Source organism: Nuphar pumila, chromosome 1 (genome assembly GCF_984573655.1).
Source record: "Nuphar pumila chromosome 1, dmNupPumi1.hap1.1, whole genome shotgun sequence".
Lineage (NCBI taxonomy): Eukaryota > Viridiplantae > Streptophyta > Magnoliopsida > Nymphaeales > Nymphaeaceae > Nuphar > Nuphar pumila.
The window spans coordinates 171821449-171844856 of NC_143249.1; the positions used below are offsets into that span (position 1 = coordinate 171821449).

Here is a 23408-nt window from a genome sequence, read left to right on the forward strand (position 1 = left end):
TTTTAAATTCTTATAAAAAATTATTAACCTGCTTTCTCCCTTCATCAGCCACAGGCACCAATTTTGATTAGAAGCAACCACCCATACCTCATTGTCAGCTCTATGCAATCCCCTCTAGCAACCCGTCAAAAGTAGTAGGGTCCCTGGAAAGAGTAAAGACGCTCTATGTTTGGAGGTTCCGGCTACCAAGGAGGACCCATCCAACTCTGCGAACTGTATATGCAATGTGTGTGTCACCTCTGCTCTGGACCACTCCAATCAGAATGTGGGTTCGCTTTCTCCCCGCTGGCGCGGTATCTTGATGAAACATGCCAGCAGGGATCGAACGTGGTATCTTGAAGAAACATGCCAAATGAATCTGCCTCAGTTAACAGGAGACAAGGACACCTTGGATATAAGTGAATTTAAGTTAAACCAGGATCTTCTAGCCAGTGTAACCTACCTCAGTTATGTGGAAGGCTGTAACTCCTCACATAGACATCCGCTGTTCTACATCTACATCTGCTTTCTCCATACCTTAAACTATAAAAAAAAAATGAAGGCCTTCACTTTCACAAGGTGAAAACTACGTGGCACACATGATCATGTGCACACAGGCAACTGAATGTGGTGCCGATGTTTCGATCATGTTGGTTTCCCTCAAGTACTTATTTCATATGGATTTTCAGTTCAAGAACAAGCACCTGAGGATGCTGCTGAACCAGCCTTTGGATGAAGCACAGCTTCTGCCCTCCATTCATCATTTAAGGACATCAAAGGATGATAAACGTACCATAACAGACCTGCAATCTTCTAACAAGCAAAATCTTTTGGATTAGAACCCAAGCTGCTTTGAAGTCATCTTAGCAAAGAGAAGGAAGTTCATGATAGCCGTCAGCGCTATCCAACGGCTTGACTTGACCTCCTACGTACGCCAAGCGTAAAAGGCCAGATTGCATGAGTCCAGGATTTTCGGGAATATACGCAGGTGATCACGGTTTCGACTAAAATTTTGCAAGACGAGTTTTCTGTTAATGCTTGGATATGAGTAGCTTTGGTTCTTCATTTCTTTCTTTCCCTTTTTTTCTTTGAAGTTATTGTGCTTAGATAAAACGGTTTCTGCCCCAATGAGTGGCGCCCATGAATTCCTTTTCCTTTCACACATCAACCATCTCATCAGCATCATGAACCAAATTACCACCTTCAAATGACAGTATTTCAACCCACAAGGACGTGGAGCGTAAGGGGGACTTCGAGTTTTTACACCAATGAGTTCGAGTGAGTGAGAATTGGTGTGGAATTCAAAAACCAGGGATACAGGCTCTTCTGGAGTTTGCTGGAAAGCAAATTCCATGACAATTCGGGATTTCTGAATAGGGGCTTGGAATTCAATTCATAAACAGTGTACTTTTAGAAATACCAAGCTAAGAAATGATTGACGAATAACCATTAACAAAAGATAGACAGTGAAAGACACAACACCATAACGTGAAAAGTTACCTACACAACCGTTGCTTCCCATCAGCACAGAACAAAAATGCACCGAAGGCAAGGCACGTTAGTGCTACAATGGCCCTGAACACGCTATATGTGGCAGACTGTCATCAGGTAGCTTGTCAATGCCTTCCGCGCCCATGGATGCCTAACAAACACTTCCGTACTGAATGAGAAAACTCCCAAGCCTTATGTGGATGCTTTAAGAGGATGCACAGCCCACAGCAGAAAACAATTGCACCAACAGCAATAACCAAAAGGCGCCTGCTCATGAAACCGCCTGTAAAGAGCCCATCCCGTGCATGTCTAGGCCATCCAATTCCTCCTGTTTTATGTTCATAACCATTAGCCTTCATGAAACAATCCTTCACAAGCAGTGAGGATTTTTCGTCTCCTGTTTGTACCAATGAGGATGATGTATTTGGTCTTGTGTAGCCGATATCATCCTTGTGCATCTGCATTTTCTGCAATGTACACTGATGTCAGTATGTATTTTCGCTCAAACTTTAATATGAATATTTGTCATAACAATATCACTTCTATCCTTGGTCTCCACATATGGCAAGAGATACAAACTAGTCAGTATCCCTTCCTAAATCATATGAAAAAGATTTATGTATGTACCAGCAACATTAATCGGCCTTTCAGATTTCAAACTACAAAAGTGCAAAGCATGTCTGATGAGGACATTATTGCAAACCTAAATTATTAAATATGCTAAAATGGCTACGGGAACTCAAAATTACATTATCGAGTTGCAATGTTACAATTGGATACACTAAATATTGCTTGAAATTTATAACTTACTTGGTTGATATTCTGCCCTCTATTGTCTATACCATTCCCAAAACCATACTGTGGAAGGGCAAACCCTTGTGTTGCAACGTTTTTATTGTGCAAATCCAGTGGAAGACTGCCCTCGTGAGCATGCCCAGCTCCTTCAGCAATGATTTGCCTTGCCTTTCTAATACAGTCTTGAAACGTAATCAAGTCGACATTGAATTCCCCATCTGACAAGGTATGCAATTCCTCTACAACCATCACAAACTTTGGCAACTGCAGTATCTTCTTCAAAATATTGACAAAGTTATTCTTTATTAGGAAGCTAATCAGGCAATTCAACCTCTGAACATGAATTGTCCTTATGCACATTTCATCTTTATTTGGTTCCTCAATCAACCAAGCTATATCTAGAAGAAGCTCAGAGATCATCTTCCGTTTTTCTTCAGAAAATGTACATGAATCATAAAAGACACCAGCATGTGCAGAATGGGATCCACAACCACAACGGGAAGCAGACCCACCAAGCACCTGTTCAACTATCTCAAATTCAGTACATATCTGCTGATCCCCCAAGAGAACAGGAATGAAGTTGGACAGCCCAGAGTCGTTTTCAACCTACAAAGGAAGAAGTGGTCAGAATACACCACCAAAACCTACATAACATTAAATGAAAGGTTATTCACAGACATGAAAATTAAAATGGCTGCTGCATAAGATACATAATGCAGATGCCACAAAAACAGACAAAAAGTGTCAGTCCCTCTTTCATTGCATGGATATCCTTAAGATTACTTGCATGCATGAATACAGCCACAAAATGTAAATGGTTCCACCGGCATGGACATTAATAATATGAATGCCAGATGATATCTGCCAGTCAAACCATTAAGCAACTAATAATAACCAGAAGGAAACCAGCAAATTTCAGTAAAGTAGGACCAGAAGCATGGAAGGTGACAACCCCAAATAACAACAGCTAGGAAGTCCATATGAAGGAAATTTTATGAAGCAAGAAAATTCACTTGAGAGGAAATACCATTTGTTGAGGAACCAACAATATTCAGAAACATCAATAAATAAAAAGTCACAGGAAGCCAACAAAATAGAAAGCATAAATAGGATATCTTTATTCTGCACAAAAGTTATAGAGGACACAAATAATGCCCTAAGATATAAACTAGTATGCCTGTAAATAGAAGGATTTAAGTTGCATTTTTTCTTTTATTTTCTCAATAGAAAACTAGGAACTGGTGAAAATGTATATGATAGAGTCATGCAGGAGTACAACTCCCCATAAATTCCTACCTCAATGAATGCAGGCCCATATAGCTCTGAATCAGTGTGTGGGATACATATTTTAAATATCTCACAGTTGTGTTCTTGACCATGATCCCCATTGATTTCAGATTCACATGCACCTTTTACAACTGAAACAGCATGACAATATTCATTTTTAAGGTACCTTCCACCGAAAGACACAAGAAGCCTGCAAAGAGAGAAAATAGAACACAGTATAAATGTACGGCATTTGTAATGGATTTAGTTGCACATCTATGCAGCAACCTTGCTTATCAATAATTTATATACACTATGGAAGATCAAACCATATGCAGATATAGACATTGCAGAGCATCACATCAACAAAATTAAAAATCGATATAGGGACCTTTGCATTTGTAAACACAGAATACTTACATTAGCAACAGAGAATACACATAAAGATGTAAAGGATGATCAGGAAGGAACCTGTAAGTAGGGAAGCACAGAAAGCAAAAACTTGGCAAGGAATATAAACAGGAAAGGATGACAAAGTAAAGTCACATCACATTGAACTCAATCAACTAGGATTTAGACGTCCAGCTTGGACAGTTAGAAAATGTCTTCATTGGAAATCAGGATCCATTCATAACATTCTCATACTTGTATAAATAGTTGGAAATCTTGTAGGAGTCTGTAGCCAGAATATCACAAGGAGAACTTCATCAATGAGAACTCAAGGACCTAAGGAAATTAAATTCATCCAGATGTTTGTCAAACATTACTAAAAAATATGATTACCATTCATAAATAATAAAAAAGATAGCCCTTATAAACAAAAAAAAATAGTTTTGGCATTTAGATGACAATATGTTTCAATTTACTTTTAAGTACAAAAATGTTTGGCATAAAACAAAAGGACCAGCGAGGAGAGAGTATCACCAGTCAGGATTGCAATACATGCTATGTCACATGGGTGCAGGTACGGGTACGGGTACGGGTGCAGAGCAATTTCAAAAATTTTGGACACGGGAACACGGCTATATATATGTATATATATATTTTTAAAAATATATATATAACAATAATAAGACTCGGTTAAAGTTGTGCCCATTAGGGGACACGGTTATATATATATATATATATATATATATATATATATATATATATATATATAATTGATTTTTTTTTTGTTTTTATGCGTCTTTTGCCCTAAAATAAACAAAAATAGACTCGGTCAAAGTTAACCGAGTCCAAAATGTGGACGGACTCGGCCCCGGTGCATTGACCGAGTCCGACACTTGGTTGGCCGTGTCTGCCCCGTGTCCGAAGCCACACCCGTGTCAGATACAGGCAACACGGGTGCGTCGACCTTTTAGCTGAGTCTGTGTGACTTAGAATACATGCTATCCATGTTTGATGCATGTCCACATGCCATCATTTTTTTCCTGTAACTCCAAAAGAATGGGATTCTTATTCCTTCTTCCACTCACCTTTGTTTTTCATCAGAACTACAACATCTTTATTGTCAATTTCAAAAGACATGAACCAATCCCTCAATCGTCATCAACTTTATGAACATCAAACCTATTTGATCTGCTACTGGAACCTCATCATCATAAAATTTGACCTCGAGCTAGAGAGAGCATTGCTGCTCAAGTACCTGGAGAAGATTCATGAGGTCATGACTACAGGCTATTCTACTCTTCCTAAGACAAGTGAGCCCAATACACTCTTGTATCCTCCAAGCTTCTCCATGGCCTGCACCCTGGAGATGGCCCCTCATCCATGACAGCCTCTCCTGCATCGCTGACAACCTGCAGTCTTCAGCCTCCAGGGGACAACAAGAGAATGTGCAAGCAGGACCTTGGCAGAAAATAAATAACAAGTAGAAAAATAGTACAAAAAAATAAGGCCTCTTATTTTGAAAACGGAGGCTGCTTCTATTTATTATAAATAGATATAAATATAAATATAAATAAATCACCCAAACAAATTTATAGCTGTTTAAGACCAACATAAATATAAATAATTTATACAAGTGCATCGAAATGCCACCTTAGTTTTTCATATGACTTGCATTTAAGTTAGATTCAATTGGGCCAAATGGGTCCTGCGAATCTAACATGGGTTTGAAGCTTGAACCATTGGGATCCAAGTTGAAACTTGGTGATGTCATGCATTCTCAGTGTAGAGCTCAAATGGATCAGGGCTACATTGGATTCTATTGAACTACTTCAAAATTTCCACATAGGGTCATTTGTGTTGCTTTAGAGCCTTCCCTCACTCCATTAATAAATCTAAATGGCTAGATAATTAGAAATTGTCTCACTCCAAAAACTTAAAAAACCAAAGAAAAGAGAGGGATTTTTTCCTTCAAAGGCTTCAAAAATAGATAAAAGTAGTAAAGCACACCTTCCTTCACCTCAATGGTTGAAAATGAACCCCTTCTCACACAAAATTACTCTCTAGTATGAAAAGCACCAAAAGAGAAACCCAAACTTTTCACTCTTGAAACACCCAAATCTTATACCTAAAGCCTTTGAAACATATTAGGATGTCTTTGGGGGTCAAAACGACCTTATTTGTTTAAAATGCCTGGCAAAAAGTGGTTGAACCTCTCAAAAAAATGCAAAAAAAAGGCGTATAGAAAAAAAAAATCTGACATACACGCCATATCAGACTGTATTGTAAGATACAATATTGTATGGCATAATACTGTTGATACAAGACATACACCCCTGAAACAAGTTTCAAGGGTGTATCAAGTCAGTTTTGGACTCATTAAGTCCTGTATAGTAACCAGCCACCAGAACACTCATATCTCTTAGAGTTGCTCCCATGCCAATATGTTTTTGTGGTCAATCAAAGCTTCAAGATCTATTCAAAGTGCTAACTGGTCAGTACCTGTACACGAATATTCCCATCATAGAAAGCTCAGTAATTTGTTGTGACCTCATGAGTAGGCAATCAAGGATATTCTTAATATGTGTGGCAGCATGTCTTTGAAAAGATGCATTTCTTTTTCTACAAATGCTTTGCTTTTATATGGTTTGATCTTCAAAGTTCACATTTTTTATTGTGGTTTCTAGAGGAAATATAACAAAAATGATTGAAAAAGGAAAGATCAAGGACTCGGACATTAGTTAGCAACCCAACCTGCCAACATGGTTAATGTACAATCAGAGAGTACCATATATTAAGAAACATGAAGAGAAAACCTAAAAACCATTACATGTGAAATAAACAATACATAATAACTTAATAAATCAAAAGACTAGATTACACATGGCATAGATATGACAATAACAGGAAACCATTGCAAAACATATCTAAATACAAGCCCATTAAAGTTCCAAAAAATATTAATTTTTGACAATCGAAAAGTTAGGAAAAAATGAAAAAAATAAACAGGAGAGGTATATGATAAGACGTGTACCCGAACCTAGGTTGGACAAGATTCTCCCCACAAGCAATAAATTCCATTGGCTTTCCAGCCTCAAAGCAAACAGGGTGAACATAATGGAGCCTTGGAGCTTGTACCCTTGCCTTAATGTTGATGAATGAAGTTCCATCTAGAATCAAATCAACAATGTAGGGCATGAGAAAAGTCTTGCAAAGTTTTGGGATGGGATAATATATTTTGATCATCAGAATTGATCAGGCATGATTATATCAAATCAACAAACCTTTTAGTAAGTGAAAAATTGAATCATTCAAATAAATAAGCATGCTTCCTCTTCCTGATAACAAACTTTCAGGTGCATTGACTAGGTCATTCATGAAGGCAGCAGCATCTTCAGATAACTGCTTGACCAAGGAACAAAGATAAAGGGATCAAAATGTGCAAAATGAAAATCATGGGAAAAAATTAACTCAAAGTTATAGAGCTATTACAGGTCACGAACTTTATTCAATTTGCAAGTCATTCCCACAAATTTACAATGCTCGCCTGGAATAATCCATATTCTCAGACATTTGCATTATCACCAAGTGCAAACAACTAGGATATATAAAAAGCAAAAGCAAAAAATTATACACATGATGGCAGAGAAAAAGAGAACAAAACCCAAGAAATATTCAGAACTTTAACCAGTATAGCATATTTATGTTATTAGAAACTTCACATGGAATATAAGAGCTGGTAGATTGTAAAGCTCCCTCTATATCAGGTATAATTGATTTCAATCAGGTGCCTCCTTTGTTCCGCTAGCAAGATTCATTCGTGAAAAGCTTCGGATTGCTCCTTGAATCAATTCGTTATTCTTAGGCTGAATGGAAGACGCAAAAGGAAATGAGATCTTTCACAACATTGTCAAGTGGATTTGGCAAATGGCCTCAAAATCAAAAATTCTGTTCAGATGTGCTGAGATCAATTCTGTAAGATCACCACTGAAGACTCATGTTGTTTCCGAAGGATCTATAACTCATTGAGTTGGTTCTATGAGGTGTTGTATCTGGATTCAGTTTACTCAAGTTCCACATAACTTGTAATTTGGACCTTCAGATCCATCAAATGCCAGAAGGTAGAAAAGAGGTCATGCTCAAGTTGTTTTGCGCAAACAGATGTTCACAACCCATATGAGACAACTTGAATTTAGTTCCACCAGATATATCAAATAACAGTGCATCTTGAAGGGACCTATTACTTGTAAGTTGTTTCTGCCTAACTTCAACATAGCTAGAAGACCAAGGATGAGTAAGTCAAGAACAATCTACATTGTAGACAACAATACAGTACATAAATATATGCACAATATCTCAGCCTTAAAACAGCATGAAAGAAGTGTCGCATGGTAATGATGCCAGAAATATGAAATCAACTATACTGTCCCAGTGACCACTTGCCCACAGAGTGGGGCAAATAAATGACTAGATACCATCATGGCCATGAAAACAAGAATTGGGACTTGTAGAAGGTGGAACATGACTAAACTAGATAATGCAGTCATCATCCAGGATAGCTTTCCTGCCCCATAGTCTATGAATGGCTAATAAGCAAAAGTAATACAGTTATGGGAAGGGGAAGAAAAAAGGATCATGTTATGTAAGAGATATGCATCCAAAGTACAGCTTAGGATGCCTTATTGTCTTGAACCACTACAATTGTAAGCAACAATCTCGTAAAGAACTTTGACTCTATGGATCTATATCAGGACAAAGAGGACAATTTCAATGAAATCATCTAACCATTATTCCAACAAAGAAAGATTCCAAAAGCATCTATCCTATTAAAGTTGAAAGTTCAGGATACTTTTAGGTCATCACATCAGGCAGAAGAAAAGCTAAATTTTAAACCATGTTCTTTCCTTGGACTTGAAGCTTCAAATATTTTTGGCTCAAGTTCAGTGCAGATTAGGAATAGGATCCACTTGCACAAAAATCAGGAGCAAGATCAGACGCAAAACCCTGGTCTGAAATTTCAAATATATGGAAGGAAATACTCAATCACTAAATGTTCTTTGACACATATAAGAGAATAAAAATCACAATCTTACTCTGTTCCACATCAGCTGAGGCATTGCAATGAATGCAGTCAATATGGTACAACCAGGGCGAATATAGCCTTCCAACTCAACCGGCATGCTGGCCAACCACTGTAATATCTGAGATATGCAACAGAGATCCGATAAAGCTACCATTGAACTATTCATTTGAATAAACTAAGGCTTTTCTGAATCAGAAATACAAGGTAGTACTTGATGTCGAAGCCGCCTTGGAAATTCTGCTGGGTTCCAATCATAGAGCTTAAATGATACACGACCTGTTGGACACTACAACCAAACAATGATGGTCAATGTTTCAAGACAGCTTGAAAGATCAATATGGATGCACTAGAATGCAAGATACCAAAATAATAACAAAAGGCACCAGAACAAGAATAAGCAAGAGGAGAACAGTTATTGCTTTGAAAATACCAGTTTGAGGATTATGGTTTACCCTTCAAATTCAGTCTTAAGCTTGACACGAGGCCACCCCTCATTAAATCCCAAATCTTTATTGCTAAAAATTGGCACACTTCTTTTTCTGGTTTTATGAAAAACTGTGGTGATTGGTGTAACTTCACCCATTATCTATGTCACATGGGTGCAGGTGCGGGTGTGGGGGTGCGGCACTTTCAAAAAACTTGGGTGCGGGGTTGCGGCAAAAATATAAAAGATTATATATATATATATATATATATATATATATATATATATATATATATATATATATATATATATATATATATATATATATATATATATATATATATATATAGTCCAAAAGTTGGACATAAATGACCCTGGGTGCATTGACCGCACCGGGTGCCGCACCCATGTCGCGTCAATGCGGGTGCGGCACCTAGTTGGCCGAGTCCCTGTGACATAGCCCATTATCACTGCTCTACTTTAATTGCTAATTCTTCTTTATTTACAATATATATTGTTTCAAAGGTAAGAGTTTTTCATGATTTGATATCTATTTTTATTAGTCTCTTAAATATCTTGTTATCTATTCATGAGCATAGTCACAATTATCGCAGTTGGCTATATCTCGGTGAGGAAAAATCTCGGGATATTATTGTTCTTCTCAGGAATATCTCAGAAAATAAAAAGTTAAAAAAAGAAAAGAAAAATACATGTTAAGCAAAGAACCAACAAAACATGAATATAAATATAAAAAGAAATAAATTATATGTTAACAAACAAGCAATAATCCCAAGATTTTCCTGATATTATCAGGATAAATTGAAATTCCTAGTATTTTCAAAATATTGCGAGATTTTGCCTATAAAATTGTTTTTTTTTACAATGATAATATCGTGATATTTTGAAAATAAGGTTGATATTTGTGACTATGTTCATAAGGCTTATGCCTAAATGTGTATCCCTTCATGGAAACCAAATGCCTCAATTACCTATATACTCTTTTCACAACATTATGTATGATGAATAAGAAAGCAACAAAAAACATGAACAGTGAGCACCTACCATAGACGAGTACCCAGTTTTATTGTCACAAAATGATGAAGAAATAGCAGACCTAGAGTGATCTTTTCCAGCTTCTTTCTGAACACCACCAGAAGTTGTACAAGAAGGCATGCTTTTGCTCAGTACATTCTGAAAACTAGGATTAACCTGTCTAGCAACAGAGCTGAATGGAGAACCAAGTGCATCTTCAGATTCAAGAACGTGGCCTTTATCAATTGACCTCTCATTCGTGTGAAAGCCACCAGCCCCACATGAATCTCCAGAAACCTTTCCTGCAGCCATATTCTAGCACTAGTGGATAAGTAGAACATGAAGAGTTCATCATTCTCTATATACTGCAGCTCCTAAGAACTAAAATTTATTTCCATATTCTTTTTCCTTCATTATTTAATGAAAGGTGAAAAAACATTAATTGGCAAGAAAGTTCAAGAAAAGGTGCTAAAAGTGAAAGTCAAAATGAGACTCAAGAAAGCATACAAGAGAACCAATGAAAAAATCAGTGTTGTAAGTATCGTACAATACATATCCGATGCACATTTGCATTGCGATATGAGTGTATATCGTACTCGTATCGGGTGTATCATATGATATACCTCTGTATTGTGTCATATCTTATAATACAGGATGTATCGTACAATACACCTTCGGCCTACTTTAAAAAGGCCGAAAGTTACTTTTTTCATTTTGGATTTTAAATACCTTTTGAGTGATGACTTCTCCATTTGTCTAGAGGCCATTAGAAATGCATTTTCACTGTTTTTTCACAAAAAGAAATGGGTTGAGGTAAAAAAAGTATTTTCACCATTTTTCCACCCAAAAAAATGGGTTAAGGTAAACAAATCTTTATTATGAATAAAATTATAAAGCTGCCCTCCAACAAAGATTTATATCAAGGTAGAAATTAGGCTCCACACTCCAACAAAGATGGCATAAGATGATCCAGCATGGTAATGGGGCACTCAAGTAATGAGTGAAAACTATTGCCATAATATTTTTGTTTATATAATATGAAAGCATAAGTCTTGCGACATGTTCTTAATTGCATGATATTTTGTAACACCCCAATCTGGGACCTCGAGAGTCCAAGTCCGGTTGGCATTACTTTCGAGAAGGAAACTATACAGAATTCACACAGAAAAAACGTGACTAAATTTTTTTTTACATGGTTCCGTCTAGGTGCGAACCAGACCGCCTGATTCGATTTGGGTTACACCCAGACCGACCCAATCGTTAAATAAAAGGACGGAAGGAGGGCGGCAGCCAGAGCCGGCCCTCTCTCCCCCTCTTTACTGTAGAGGGGCCGACAACCAGAGTCGATCCTCTCTCTCTCCCTCTCTGTTGCATAGGGGTCGGTAGTTGGAGTCGTCTCTCTCTCTCTCTCTCTCTCTCTCTCTCTCTCTCTCTCTCTCTCTCTCTCTCTCTCTCTCTCTCTCCAACAAAGCCAACAGCGATGGTTGTCGGCTTGTTGTCTTGGGATTTTCTGCAATTCGCCGACAGCCATGGTTGTCGGCCCTCTGATCAACCAAAAAAGGAAAAGGAGAAAAAAAAATTGCATACTTGTGTTGTCGTCGACAGCGATTCCGATAAACCTCTCCCCCTCTCTCTGCAACTCTTTCTCGATTTCTTCTCACCCTCTCTTGCTATATATTTGTCGATGGGTGGAGAGCTCACCGTGAGGGCTCTTTATAGGGCCCTTAGGGTGGGTGAGATTGTGGGTGAGGATAAACCTCACCCCACCCATCGATCGTGGGGGTGAGGTTTATCCTCAACTCCATCCCCCCACCCCCCCGAGATAAGGGAGAAGGCGGTTCTTGAAAATGGAGGAATTGTCTTCCCCTGATTTTTCTCTTCTTTTTTTAACTTCCCCCCTCTACCTGACGCTTTTGTCAGGTGATTTTATAATTCTACTCCTCTTAAAAGAAGATTCATCTTAAATCTTACCTGGAAACAAGTGTGAAAATTACGCACGGATGTCTGATTCGCGCTTCATGTGGCTTCATTTTTGTTGTGATGACCCCATCTGACCAATACCAACGATATATCTTTATTTCACAGCTTCTGCACTTTCGCATCTAAGATTTCTATGAGTTTTTCACTCATGCTCAGGTTGTTTTGGATTTTCAATACTGACTCGACTGCATCCAATATGTGGGAGGAATCAAGCACATACGTACGTAACATAGAGACATGAAATACATTATAAATTCTGAACAAGAAATGTGGCAAAGTCAATCGATACGCTATCTGACCAACTCTGGCGAGTATCTTAAAAGATCCAATATATCTTGGACTCAAATTTTTCCTCTGACCAAAGCGCATTACTCTCTTAAAAGGAGATATCTTAAAAAACCTATGTCACACGGACTCGGCTAGGGGGTCGATGCACCCACGTCGACACGCCCCGACACGGGTGCAGCTTCGGACACGGGGCAGACACGGTCAACCAAGTGTCAGACTCGGTCAATGCACTGGGGCTGAGTCCGTCCACATTTTGGACTTGGTTAACTTTGATCGAGACTATTTTTGTCTATTTTTTAGGGCAAAAAACTAAAAAAAATGATTTTTTATATATTTTTTTAAAGAAATATATATATAGTCGGGTCTTATTATTGTTATATATATAGTCGTGTTGTTGTTGTTGTTGTATATATATAGTCGAGTCCCCGTGTCCAAAATTTTTGAAATTGCGCCGCACTGGTGTCGCACCCGTACCCGCACCCATGTGACATAGTAAAAAACACATGATCACCTCGCTCAAATTCTAACTCACAATGTCTTTGGTCGGCATAACTTTTCTGTCAAATTTGTGCTACAAGAAGACGCTCTCGAATAAATCTGTCTTGGTCTGCCATACGCTACACCAATTCAGGCCTCATCCCAACACAAGGATGTTTGGCACCGTCAATCATATAGTGCCTCAAATGGAGTCATGCCTATGCTTGCTTGAAAGCTATTGTTGTAGGCACACTCCATCAGAGGTAGGATGTCATTCCACGAGTCACTGTACTCTAAAGTACATGTTCGCAATATGCCTTTTAGGGTTTGAATGGTTCGCTCTAATTGTCCGTCTGTTTTTTGGTGAAATGTCGTGCTCATTTTTAACTGTGTCTTCATTGCCTCCTAGAAACTCTGCCAGAATCGCGATGTAAACTTGGAGTTTCTATCTAAAACAATTGAATCAGGTACTCTATAAAATCTGACTATCTGTTTGATGAAGAGTTGGGCCAACTGGTCACAAGTATGAGTCGTCTTACAAGCTGATAAGTGAGCTGACTCATTCTTGGTCTTTGAAAGTCCTGAGACAGTCCATAGGAACATCCACCCATTTTCACTCAGGTATGGGAAGTAATTGTAGTAATCCTCCAGGTCTTTGGTGCTCAATCTTCACTTGCTGGCACACCAGATACTTGCTTACAAACTGTGTAATGTCTCTCTTCATTCAGACCCTAGTAATGGGGCACTCAAGTAATCAGTGAAAACTATTGTCATAATATTTTTGTTTATATAATATGAAAGTATAAGTCTTGTGACATGTTCTTAATTGCATGATATTTAATATTTTGCATTGTTCTTGTGAGATAGTTGATATTTAATGATGTCTTATACAACTCATAGAGACATAAATGCTTCACCAACAAAGAACTAAGTGCGACATATTATATTTTTCATATCAGACTTAAATCAATCAGTACCATCAGTGCTCGCCAAGACTCTTCTTGGACTCGCCATAGCCTCTATCTTTTTCATGCCTCTGCAGAAGTTTCTATTGCTTCAAAGGATTCTATTCGCTTAGCTCATTCTAGGACTTGTGGAACAGGCTCCGACAAGAATAGTGTGTGTGTGTGTGTGTGTGTGTGTGTGTGTGTGTGAACCCTGTTCATAAACTGAAAAAGAGCTTAGGGACCTAAGCTACCCAACCATCGTCAGAGAACACCCAAACCAAAGAAAATCTAGGGTCGTGTTGTTTCCTAGAGTGTCCTATAAATTTTTTACACAAAGGAAGATTGGAAGCACACATCCAGTGCACATGTTCCTCTTAGCTTGCAATATCTGAAAGCTGGAGCAAATACATATCTATTACCTCAAAATTTTCCTTTTCTAAGATATTAAAATCCAAGAATCGCCAGCATATATGGAGTCAGCAACCATTACTTCTGCACACAAATGTATTATTGCCTGACATTGCTAAATGGAAATGCACCCAACCTTCACATTATGCAGATGGAGTATTCACCTTTAAATCACAACTTGAAATCCTTGAACTCTTCCCAATCAAGTGCAAATCACAACTTGAAATCCTTGAACTCTTCCCAATCAAGTGCATCCTTTTCCATTTGTTTATTAATTTCCACCATTTGTTTGCAAAGAAAACCCATGACCAATGCCATGATTTTTTTTTTTTTTTTTGGGGGGGGGGGGGGGGGAGCAGAAAACACCATATTACAATCACCATTCTTCTGTTAACCTGTTTGCAGGGTCAAATCAGGTCTAGCAAGAACAACGGCAACTATGAGTAGTGCTTAAAACAGAATGGTATCAAGGGTCGATGTCCTTATAATGAATTAAGCACATCTGATATGAGAACAGCACGATTGTTTTATATGTCAAGATGCAGCAAAGAAAGTAATCATATAGTCAAATATACAGGTCATTGTCAGATGAAACCAAATGACTTGAAATTAAAGAGAGTTACCTTTCCCTGTTTCATCATCACAAGCATTATCAACTGCTAAACTGTTTTGTGTAGTTCCCCTTTCCAAAGGTTGGGAAACTTCAGGTCCACTTCTACAATCAACTGATTTTCCTCTCCTCCTATGATTGTGCCGTTCTAGTTTTCTTCTACAACTACGTTTACCTTCATCAAAATCCGACAATATGTGAAACCTGTAACGAAAAAGTGCATAACAAAATTGCACTCGATTAATAAAATAATGGTAGAAAAATTTGTGTACAGGCATACTTATCCCCTTTAACTTTTTTAAGAGCATTATCGGTTTTGATTCTAAAAACTTTCATGCATTCTAAAAGTTGTAGGCATGAAACAATGCATCTTCACCAAAGTGACCTTATCACAGAAGATAAACATGCCAAAACAACTTCTAATGAGCTTTAACATTTAAGCCAATAAGCCTTTGCATATACTCTCTCTTCTTAAATGCATGTTTTTGGCTTGTCTATTTCTTTCTTCTACATGTATATACTAATGGTGTTTTATGAATTTCATTGTTGTAGCACATTATGGTAATGCTTCCTTTCATTAATAACGAATGTTCATGCTTCTCACTAGAATTTTGCATACAGCTGAGCAAATCCTTGAAGTCGGTATTTTATGCCCATAATTCAGTCACTGTTGATTTACATATTTCATATCTCATCAACATTTACCATGGCCAGTTCTTGATACTGTATGGCATACAATTGTTTCTTAACCATTAGCAATGAGAATAGCAACGAATCAAATGCATTTGAGGCTTTTTAGGGATTTGTTATGAATTTTATATTAGGTTTTAGTTACTAGGGACTACGCAGTTTTGCTCAGTCTAACAGCAATCACTTCTAAGTTCTAACAAATAAAACATATTCGCATCCATTGGAGTCTTAATCAAGACAATGTTTGTAATGGGGCACACGCTATGGCTGTACATCTTAGTTCAAAGGCATGAAACCGATTTGGAACCTAAAGCGGTACTGGTTCTAGTCAAAGTTTTGCTCATAAGAGTCATGTATTGACTCATTGGCTCATAATGATCTTAGATAATCAGTCTACATAGAACTAGATTCAACCCGCATAGAAGACCTGGCCGACTCAACCAACTCCTGAGCAAGCCCATACAGAGCTAACCAGGAGATTCAGATGCCATGGTAAGGTTTCAGATCTTTCTATACTTACAATTCACATGGGGGTTGGTTACCATAGGGGAGGGAATCACAATTAAACCTGTGAAGGGATTAGCGAAAATACAACTAGAAACATGTTTTTCAGTTTTGTTGCCTTTCTTCAGCAGGTTACATCCATAAGACTTACGATTGAGGGGATTCACTTTAACTCCGGCAGGGGGCCGTTGTTGAAGCTAAATTGAAAGGTCTCATCAACAGAAACTTCTTCCCATTGCAGGGTTTGCTTGAGAGAGAAGAATTGGGTAACTGGTGAGATTTCGTTTTTCTCTCATTTATCCTCCTACATATTGTCGATGTTGATGTCCCACTGCGATTCTCCTTCACATATATCACTACTATTCTTGTATGGTTATCACTGCTGCTGATGTCGGTAGAATGATGGAGAAAAAGGGAAAGAAATATCTAATGCCACTTAATTCCTAAAAGCTTCTAGTAGGATTAAGTATCATCCTTCTAATTGATAGAATAAAACCGCGGAATCTAGAGCAATAAACACGCCCCATGAATGTGCACAGATCAGGGTTCTTATACGCGAAAATTGGAAAAAGAAACAGGAGGAGGATGAGGAAAGGCAGGGATGAGGGAGGGCGTACTTGCCACACTGCTGACAGTAGCGATTCATCTGTCCGTCGAGCACGACGGTGGGCGCGTAGGCACACCTCAAGCAAACCCTATGGCGCCGGTGGTACCCTTTGAGCTCCGTGATGTCAGCCTCGCAACCGGGGACCTGGCACTTGACGGTCGTCTTGGCCCGCTTCTTGACCACGGCCTCCTCCTCCTCTCTGCCGTCGATCTCGGGGCAGGCGCAAGGCACCCGCCCCGCCATAAAATTCGGGCAGGTAAGCCGCGGATCCCTCTTCCGGATTCGATTGAACGAAGAAGCCTCGGCGGTCGCCGCCGCCGGAAGATTCTCTAGATCGGAAGCCGAGAGGGAGAGCTCGTTGGGGGAGGGCTGCTCCTGCTCCTGCTCCTGCTGACAGTCCCAGGAGGGAAGGGTGGCATCGTCGTCGATGGGGAAATCCAAGAGGCTGCCCCATTCCCACCCACCCACGTTGCCAGCCGGCGCACCCGCTTCTTCCTGACCGCCATCCATGACAACCAGAAAAATAAGATGAAAAAACAAACAAACCTCCTTTAGTTTCTTTGTACCAGCTTTCAGCCCACAAGTGCAGAAGGAGCTGCCACTCCTGTTGCTCTTCCCTTTCTCTGCTCTCTTTCTATTTGTCCTCCAAGATATTCGCAACAAGAAGACAATCATTATGACAAGAAGTGGGAGAAAATAAATCGGGTCGGGTTGGGGCGTGGGCCCGTGGTTAGTGGCCCGGACGAAGGGGAGCCTCTCTCTCTCTCTCTCTCTCTCTCTCTCCTTCTTGTTTTGCTCGTTGACATAAGCTAAAAAAAACAAATATTATATCTCGAAATCCTTTTTTTTTACTTTTGACACTGCAGCTACCCCTCCTTCAGCTTCTTGCCAAATTACCATAAGAAACAATGGGACTTGCTTGGTGTTTTATCATTTGTAGAGGGTAGTTGGTGACCGAACGAGCTCATCTTGGGAGGTGTGTGGAGGATCATTTATGTCCCTAGAATGCAGGAATCCTACGGTTAAATTGACTTTTAGTGAAGATAGGATTCACTCCAAATATTAAAAAAACAAAACGTACAAAAAATAATAAAAAAAAAAAAGTTTACAAAAGAATAAAAAAGGAAAGATAAAACCAAGTGAGGTGGGCACGAGACTGGGGAAAAAAGATTCCTTGCAATCTACGAGTCGTGAGCCACACGTTAAACGCTGAACCCTGAAATAGGGATGGCAGTGGGGCGGGGCGGGGGACAAGGTCTCCACCCCCGCCCCCGCCTCAAGATTTTATCCTCCACCCCCGCCTCCATCTCCGGCGGGGATGGATTTTATCCTCCACCCCTGCCTTCATCCCCGTTTCATGTCCTCCATCTCCAGTTCAAACAGGGATGAGGCAGGGCGGGGATATTGCGGGGAAAAGTGGTCGGGGTGGGGACGAGGCGGGGAAAAGTGCACGTCCATCCCCGCCTCCACCCCCGGACGGGGATGGATTTTAACCTTCGTCCCCGCCTTCATCCCCGTTTCATACCCTTCATCCCCGGTCCAAACGGGGCGAGGCGGGGCAGGGCCCCGCTTCCCCCGGGTCCACTGCCATACCTACCTGAAAGGGAGAAAAAGAAAAATAATAAATCAAAGTCAGGTAAGTTAGGTGGGGGTTGAGTGGCTTTTTCCGGTTGTGTTTGGTGGAGGGGAGAAAGATGGCGACTGCTTCAACAGTTGGGTGGGTGGACTCAATCTGACCATTTCGGTTCAGGTGTGATAAAGTTTGGGGGTGCTGGATGAAACATTATGTAACGAGATGTTTCGGATGAAGGTTTAGACAATCTAAATGCTCATAAATAAACCAAGTAAATTTGATCCAAAATATATATCTTTTTTCATAATAGATGTCATGCAAGGTTTAGACAATCTAAAGCTTAAGAATATTAATAAGGCCTAGAAGCCCTGGCTCATCGTTCCTAACTTGCACCGTTCAGTAAGTCATTTTTCACATGTGTTTCCATTAAACGATCAAACTCGTGAAATTTTGACAGGTATATATACCAAAAATAAGAGTGGTCAGTGCAACTTAGGAAATCGACTCACTCATCTCAAGAGTTGACCCACACAATCTTAGTGTTGACTCTTGTTCAAAATAATTTATTTATAAAGTACAAGGGTCGACTCTTTCTTTAGAATAGTCTATAATTGATCAAAAAAGTTTATTCACAAACATACAAGGGTCAACTCTCTCCTCAAAAGAGTCAACTAGTGCCATGTCATGGGTTGGCTCTTGATCAAAAGAGTTGACTCATATAAATCCAAGGGTCGGCTCTTTGTTCAAGAGAGTCAACACATATAGTGTTCAATACCGGATCTTTGTTCAGAAGAGTCAACACATGTCTCAAGGTCGGTTCTTTTTTCAAGAGAGTCGACACATGTGTCAGGGGTCGACTCTTTCAGAACATAGGGTCAACCTTGTTTAGAAAAGTCAACTCTTATTTGAGTGGTTTTTTAACATGAAAAATCACAAAACATTGTTCATCAAAAAAATTAGCCAAACATCGAAGAATCCAACATATACTACATAGGAGTTGACACCCCTAGAACCAAGAGTCGACTTACAAAGTTTTGGGATCAACTCTTGCCCAACAAGAGTCGACATACAAAGTTTTGGGATCAACTCTTGCCCAACAAGAGTCGACCCACACTCAAGGATCAACTCTAGACTCAGTAAGAGTCGACCCATACTCAAGAATCAACTCTAGACTCAGAAACAGGCGTCGATCCTCATGTGTCAAGGGTCAATACCTAGCAAGAGATGACTCTCGTAGGTTATAGAAACAATAAAACACAACAAGGGTCAACCCTCATGGGTTTTAAAAAACAATAAAATACAATAGGAATCGACTCTCACTGGTCCAAGTTCACATAGTATAGGGGGTTGACTCTTACTAGTCAAGCTTAAAAGTAGTCAAAATACTCAACATTAATGGTCGATCCTTCAGAAGCAAGGGTCGACCCTTCAGAAGCAGGGGTCAACCCTTATTGGTCAAGGCTTAAAACATAGCCACCCGAGTGTTGACCCTTCAGAATCAAGGATTGACCATCGAGCATGATTAGTGAGTAGACAGGGTCAACTCTTGCTTGCAAGAGTCGGCTCCTATGCTTCACGGAGTTGAGTAACATCTTTCAAATCTAGCCTTCCTGAATTTCTCAAACCGAGATAATTTCACATGATCTATGTGCATAAATATATATTAAAAACATTACAAAGCACCATACAATTCGTGCAATAAAACCTACCTCAAAAATCGGAATATCTCTGCAATGGTAAAGCTAGTGAATCAAGTTATGGCGGAGCAGTACATAGAGGTGCAAGGTACAACAATGAGTAGGGATGGCAGTAGACCGGGGCGGGGACGGGGGATAAGGTCTCCACCCCTGCCCTGTCTTAAAATCTGAACGTCCATCCCCACCTCCATTTTTGCATGGGGATGGATTTTAACCTTTGCCCCTGCCTCCATCCTCGTTTCATGTCCTCCATCCCCGGTCCAAATGGGGGTGGGGCCCTGTTTCTCCTCGGTCTATAATCATCCCTTGAAGGATTGGGGACGGGATGGGGCAGGGCGGGGCAATGCGGGGATTGGGACGGGAACAGGGCCGGGCGGGAGGAAGCATAAGTCCATCCCCGCCTCCATTCCCACACTTAACCTTCATCCCTGCCTCCATCCTCGTTTCATGCCCTTTATCCCCAGTCCAAACGGGGCGAGGCAGAGCAAGGCCCCGTTATCCCCCAGTTCACTGCCATCCCTAGCAGTGAGGAGGAAAAGAATTGAAGGTGGGTAGTGGTTGTGAGGGTGCAGTACCTACAAGGTGGTGGTAGCAAGGGTGAGTGGCCGGGTGGTGAGGGTCTCATCATGACAAGATAGAACGAGAGTGAGAGAGAGGAGGGTGAAGTGGATAACGATAGAGGAAAGAGCGTGTATGAGGGGTATTTATAGGAGAAAATGAGTGAAGTGGGAGTGATAAGTGTTGAGAGACATTCAACACTTGGTTTATTGAAGTCAACCCTTGTAAAGAATGAATTTACAAGTGAAAAGGGGGTAATATGGGTTTGGGGTTTGAAATTTGGGTCTTGGATCTGGGTTGAATCATGACTGGATTCAATCCAAGTCCAACTGGATTTTAGTTTGGTTGGTTTTTTATTGGGGTCTAATTTCACTGACTAGGTTTTAATTTAGTTAATGTAACTAGGTCCAAAACTATCCTTTTATAATTATGAAATTTTCACATAAATCCCTAAAAAAGGAATTTACCAATTGCTATTAAGTCAAAAATTAATGACATGTATATCCTTGAGTCTATTAACACATGTATGGATGATTATGACCCTCAGGTCATAAATGTTCCTAGAACTATTCTTGAAATAACCATTTATTCCAAAATTTATTGAGCACACTTCGAACTCTTTTCAATTCTCTTTTTAAAGAAATAAAAGCTGTTCTTAACATTTTGATATGAATGGAATCACGTGCTCGAAAATCATAAAATAGGCCTCAAAACTTCTATTATCTAGATATTAAGAAAAAAAAACTGAAACATGCCAGATATTACAGTCCATGTCAGTGTAAAACTCCAAGGGCTTACCCCTAGACCCCACTGAGTCGCCAAGCTTTGGCTTGCATAGAGGGTGATGCCCATGAGATTTGAACCTAGACTGCCCGTCAAATGGTCTAGGCCCCATCCCACTATGCCAAATCCCTTGGGTCTTCTCTCTCTAACATTTGGTAATAGTGTCATTGCATACAAACACCTCTGGATTAATATAACATGGGTTGTTTTGATCCAATGTGATCTCATGGATTGTTGCTCTCTCTCTCTCTCTCATCATTGGTAATAGAATTATTACATACAAATGCCTCTGGATTTATATGGCATGGGTTATTTTGATCCAATCCAACCTCATAAACAGTTGTTTTTACTTCATGTCTCTATTACTTAATGTTAGAGAGAAATCGGCAACTGCTTGATCATTACTGGCTTAAACAAAAATGCCCTCCCTGCTACCCGACCCCTTCCCCTACCTCTCTCTGGTCTCTTCCCTTTCCCCTTCCTCTATCTACTTCTTGGGTCCCATAGTCCTGAACGTGTACATTAGTAGTAACTTTTCCCCAACGGGGAGATGGTCTAATATGTTTTTGTAGTTTATATTTCTCTTCTTCTACTATTTCTTGTAACTTCTACCCTTCCTAAGGAAAATGCCAATAGCATGTTGAAATTATTTATGTATGTTTAGTTTCTACAGATTACTGGATACGTGTAAACATTCTGTTATTGTGCAGATAAAGAGGGAGATCCAGATACTCCAAAACCTTTGTAGGGGTCCAATTCATTATGAAGCTACTTGATATTGTTTGAGATCACTACTCAAAAACTCCTAGCCTAAATTTTGAATATGTGAATAGTACAGGTTTCAAGGTCATATATCCAATATTGACATATTATGACATATGTTATTATATATATGAGGTGCTTAAGGTTTATACATATTCATCACTAAGACCATTTTTTTTTCATCTCTTATCTTCCTTTTGTTCTATCTTTCTTGGATGAGTGGACATTTTCTTCCACGGAGACTAAATTTATAAAGAACTAAAAACTATTTTGACTATTAAAAAATTATTTTTTTTAAATCTCTTATAACGACCCACCCAAACCAGGGCCTCTCGAGCCCGAGTTCGTAGACATTAGTTTCCAGAGAGAAAACACCAAAATAACCTAAAAAACCAAGCTAATTTTTTTTATAACAAGGTCCATATAACTACCATTAATGCTAACCATCCATGTTTATCAAGACTACAATATACAGATTACATGTTCAAATATTTGATCCACAAGTCATGTCTTCATCATCGCAATGCTTCTCAGTCCTATAGTTGTAACCAAGCGAGGGTGACTCTAAAACTCAATGAGATTTAATTTCAAATATATGATACAACTGTTACAATTGCAGTGAACGCTAGGCTTCTACTCTAAGTTTAGTTCTCTAACTAAGCACATATGTTCACATATTTTATTTTCCCTTTACCGTCTTCTAACGCTTCCTAAAACTATTTCTCATCTCAAGAGTAGATATTTTTAATGGCGTACTCTATATTATTCGATTATTTTGAAAATAGGCTCTCCGGGCATAGCAACCCATGTAAATAACTATAGAGTCTACGATTGTTGGCCAGACATATGAACCACCCACAAGCAATATAGTCCAAATCGGTTCAGACTATGGACTTTCAATCGTTGCGGCTTTGCTCACCGGTTGTAAGCTAGAGAGCCCAATATGCTCACTGGTTGCAAACTTTAAGTAGGTTATAGGCAAGTTCCTAATTACAATAATTCATTATAAAAAAACCACATCATTCGCAAACCATTCATTCATTTTAAAAAATAAATCATTCAAAATA

The 23408-nt window shown here is 39.3% G+C and overlaps 1 protein-coding gene across 1 annotated transcript; it reads right to left on the reverse strand.

Moving 5' to 3' along the window:
- Positions 1-1318: 1318 nt before the first annotated feature.
- Positions 1319-17573, reverse strand: LOC149851280 (squamosa promoter-binding-like protein 9). Its single transcript, XM_090014465.1, has 10 exons — positions 16979-17573; positions 15181-15371; positions 10488-10759; positions 9213-9287; positions 9012-9119; positions 7203-7320; positions 6953-7088; positions 3562-3742; positions 2281-2871; positions 1319-1937 (listed from the first exon to the last, which is right to left on the reverse strand). Exons 1-10 carry the CDS (start codon positions 17476-17478, stop codon positions 1596-1598), a joined length of 2514 nt encoding a protein of 837 aa, XP_089870591.1. The 5' UTR covers positions 17479-17573; the 3' UTR covers positions 1319-1595.
- Between the last annotated feature and the right edge of the window lie 5835 nt (positions 17574-23408).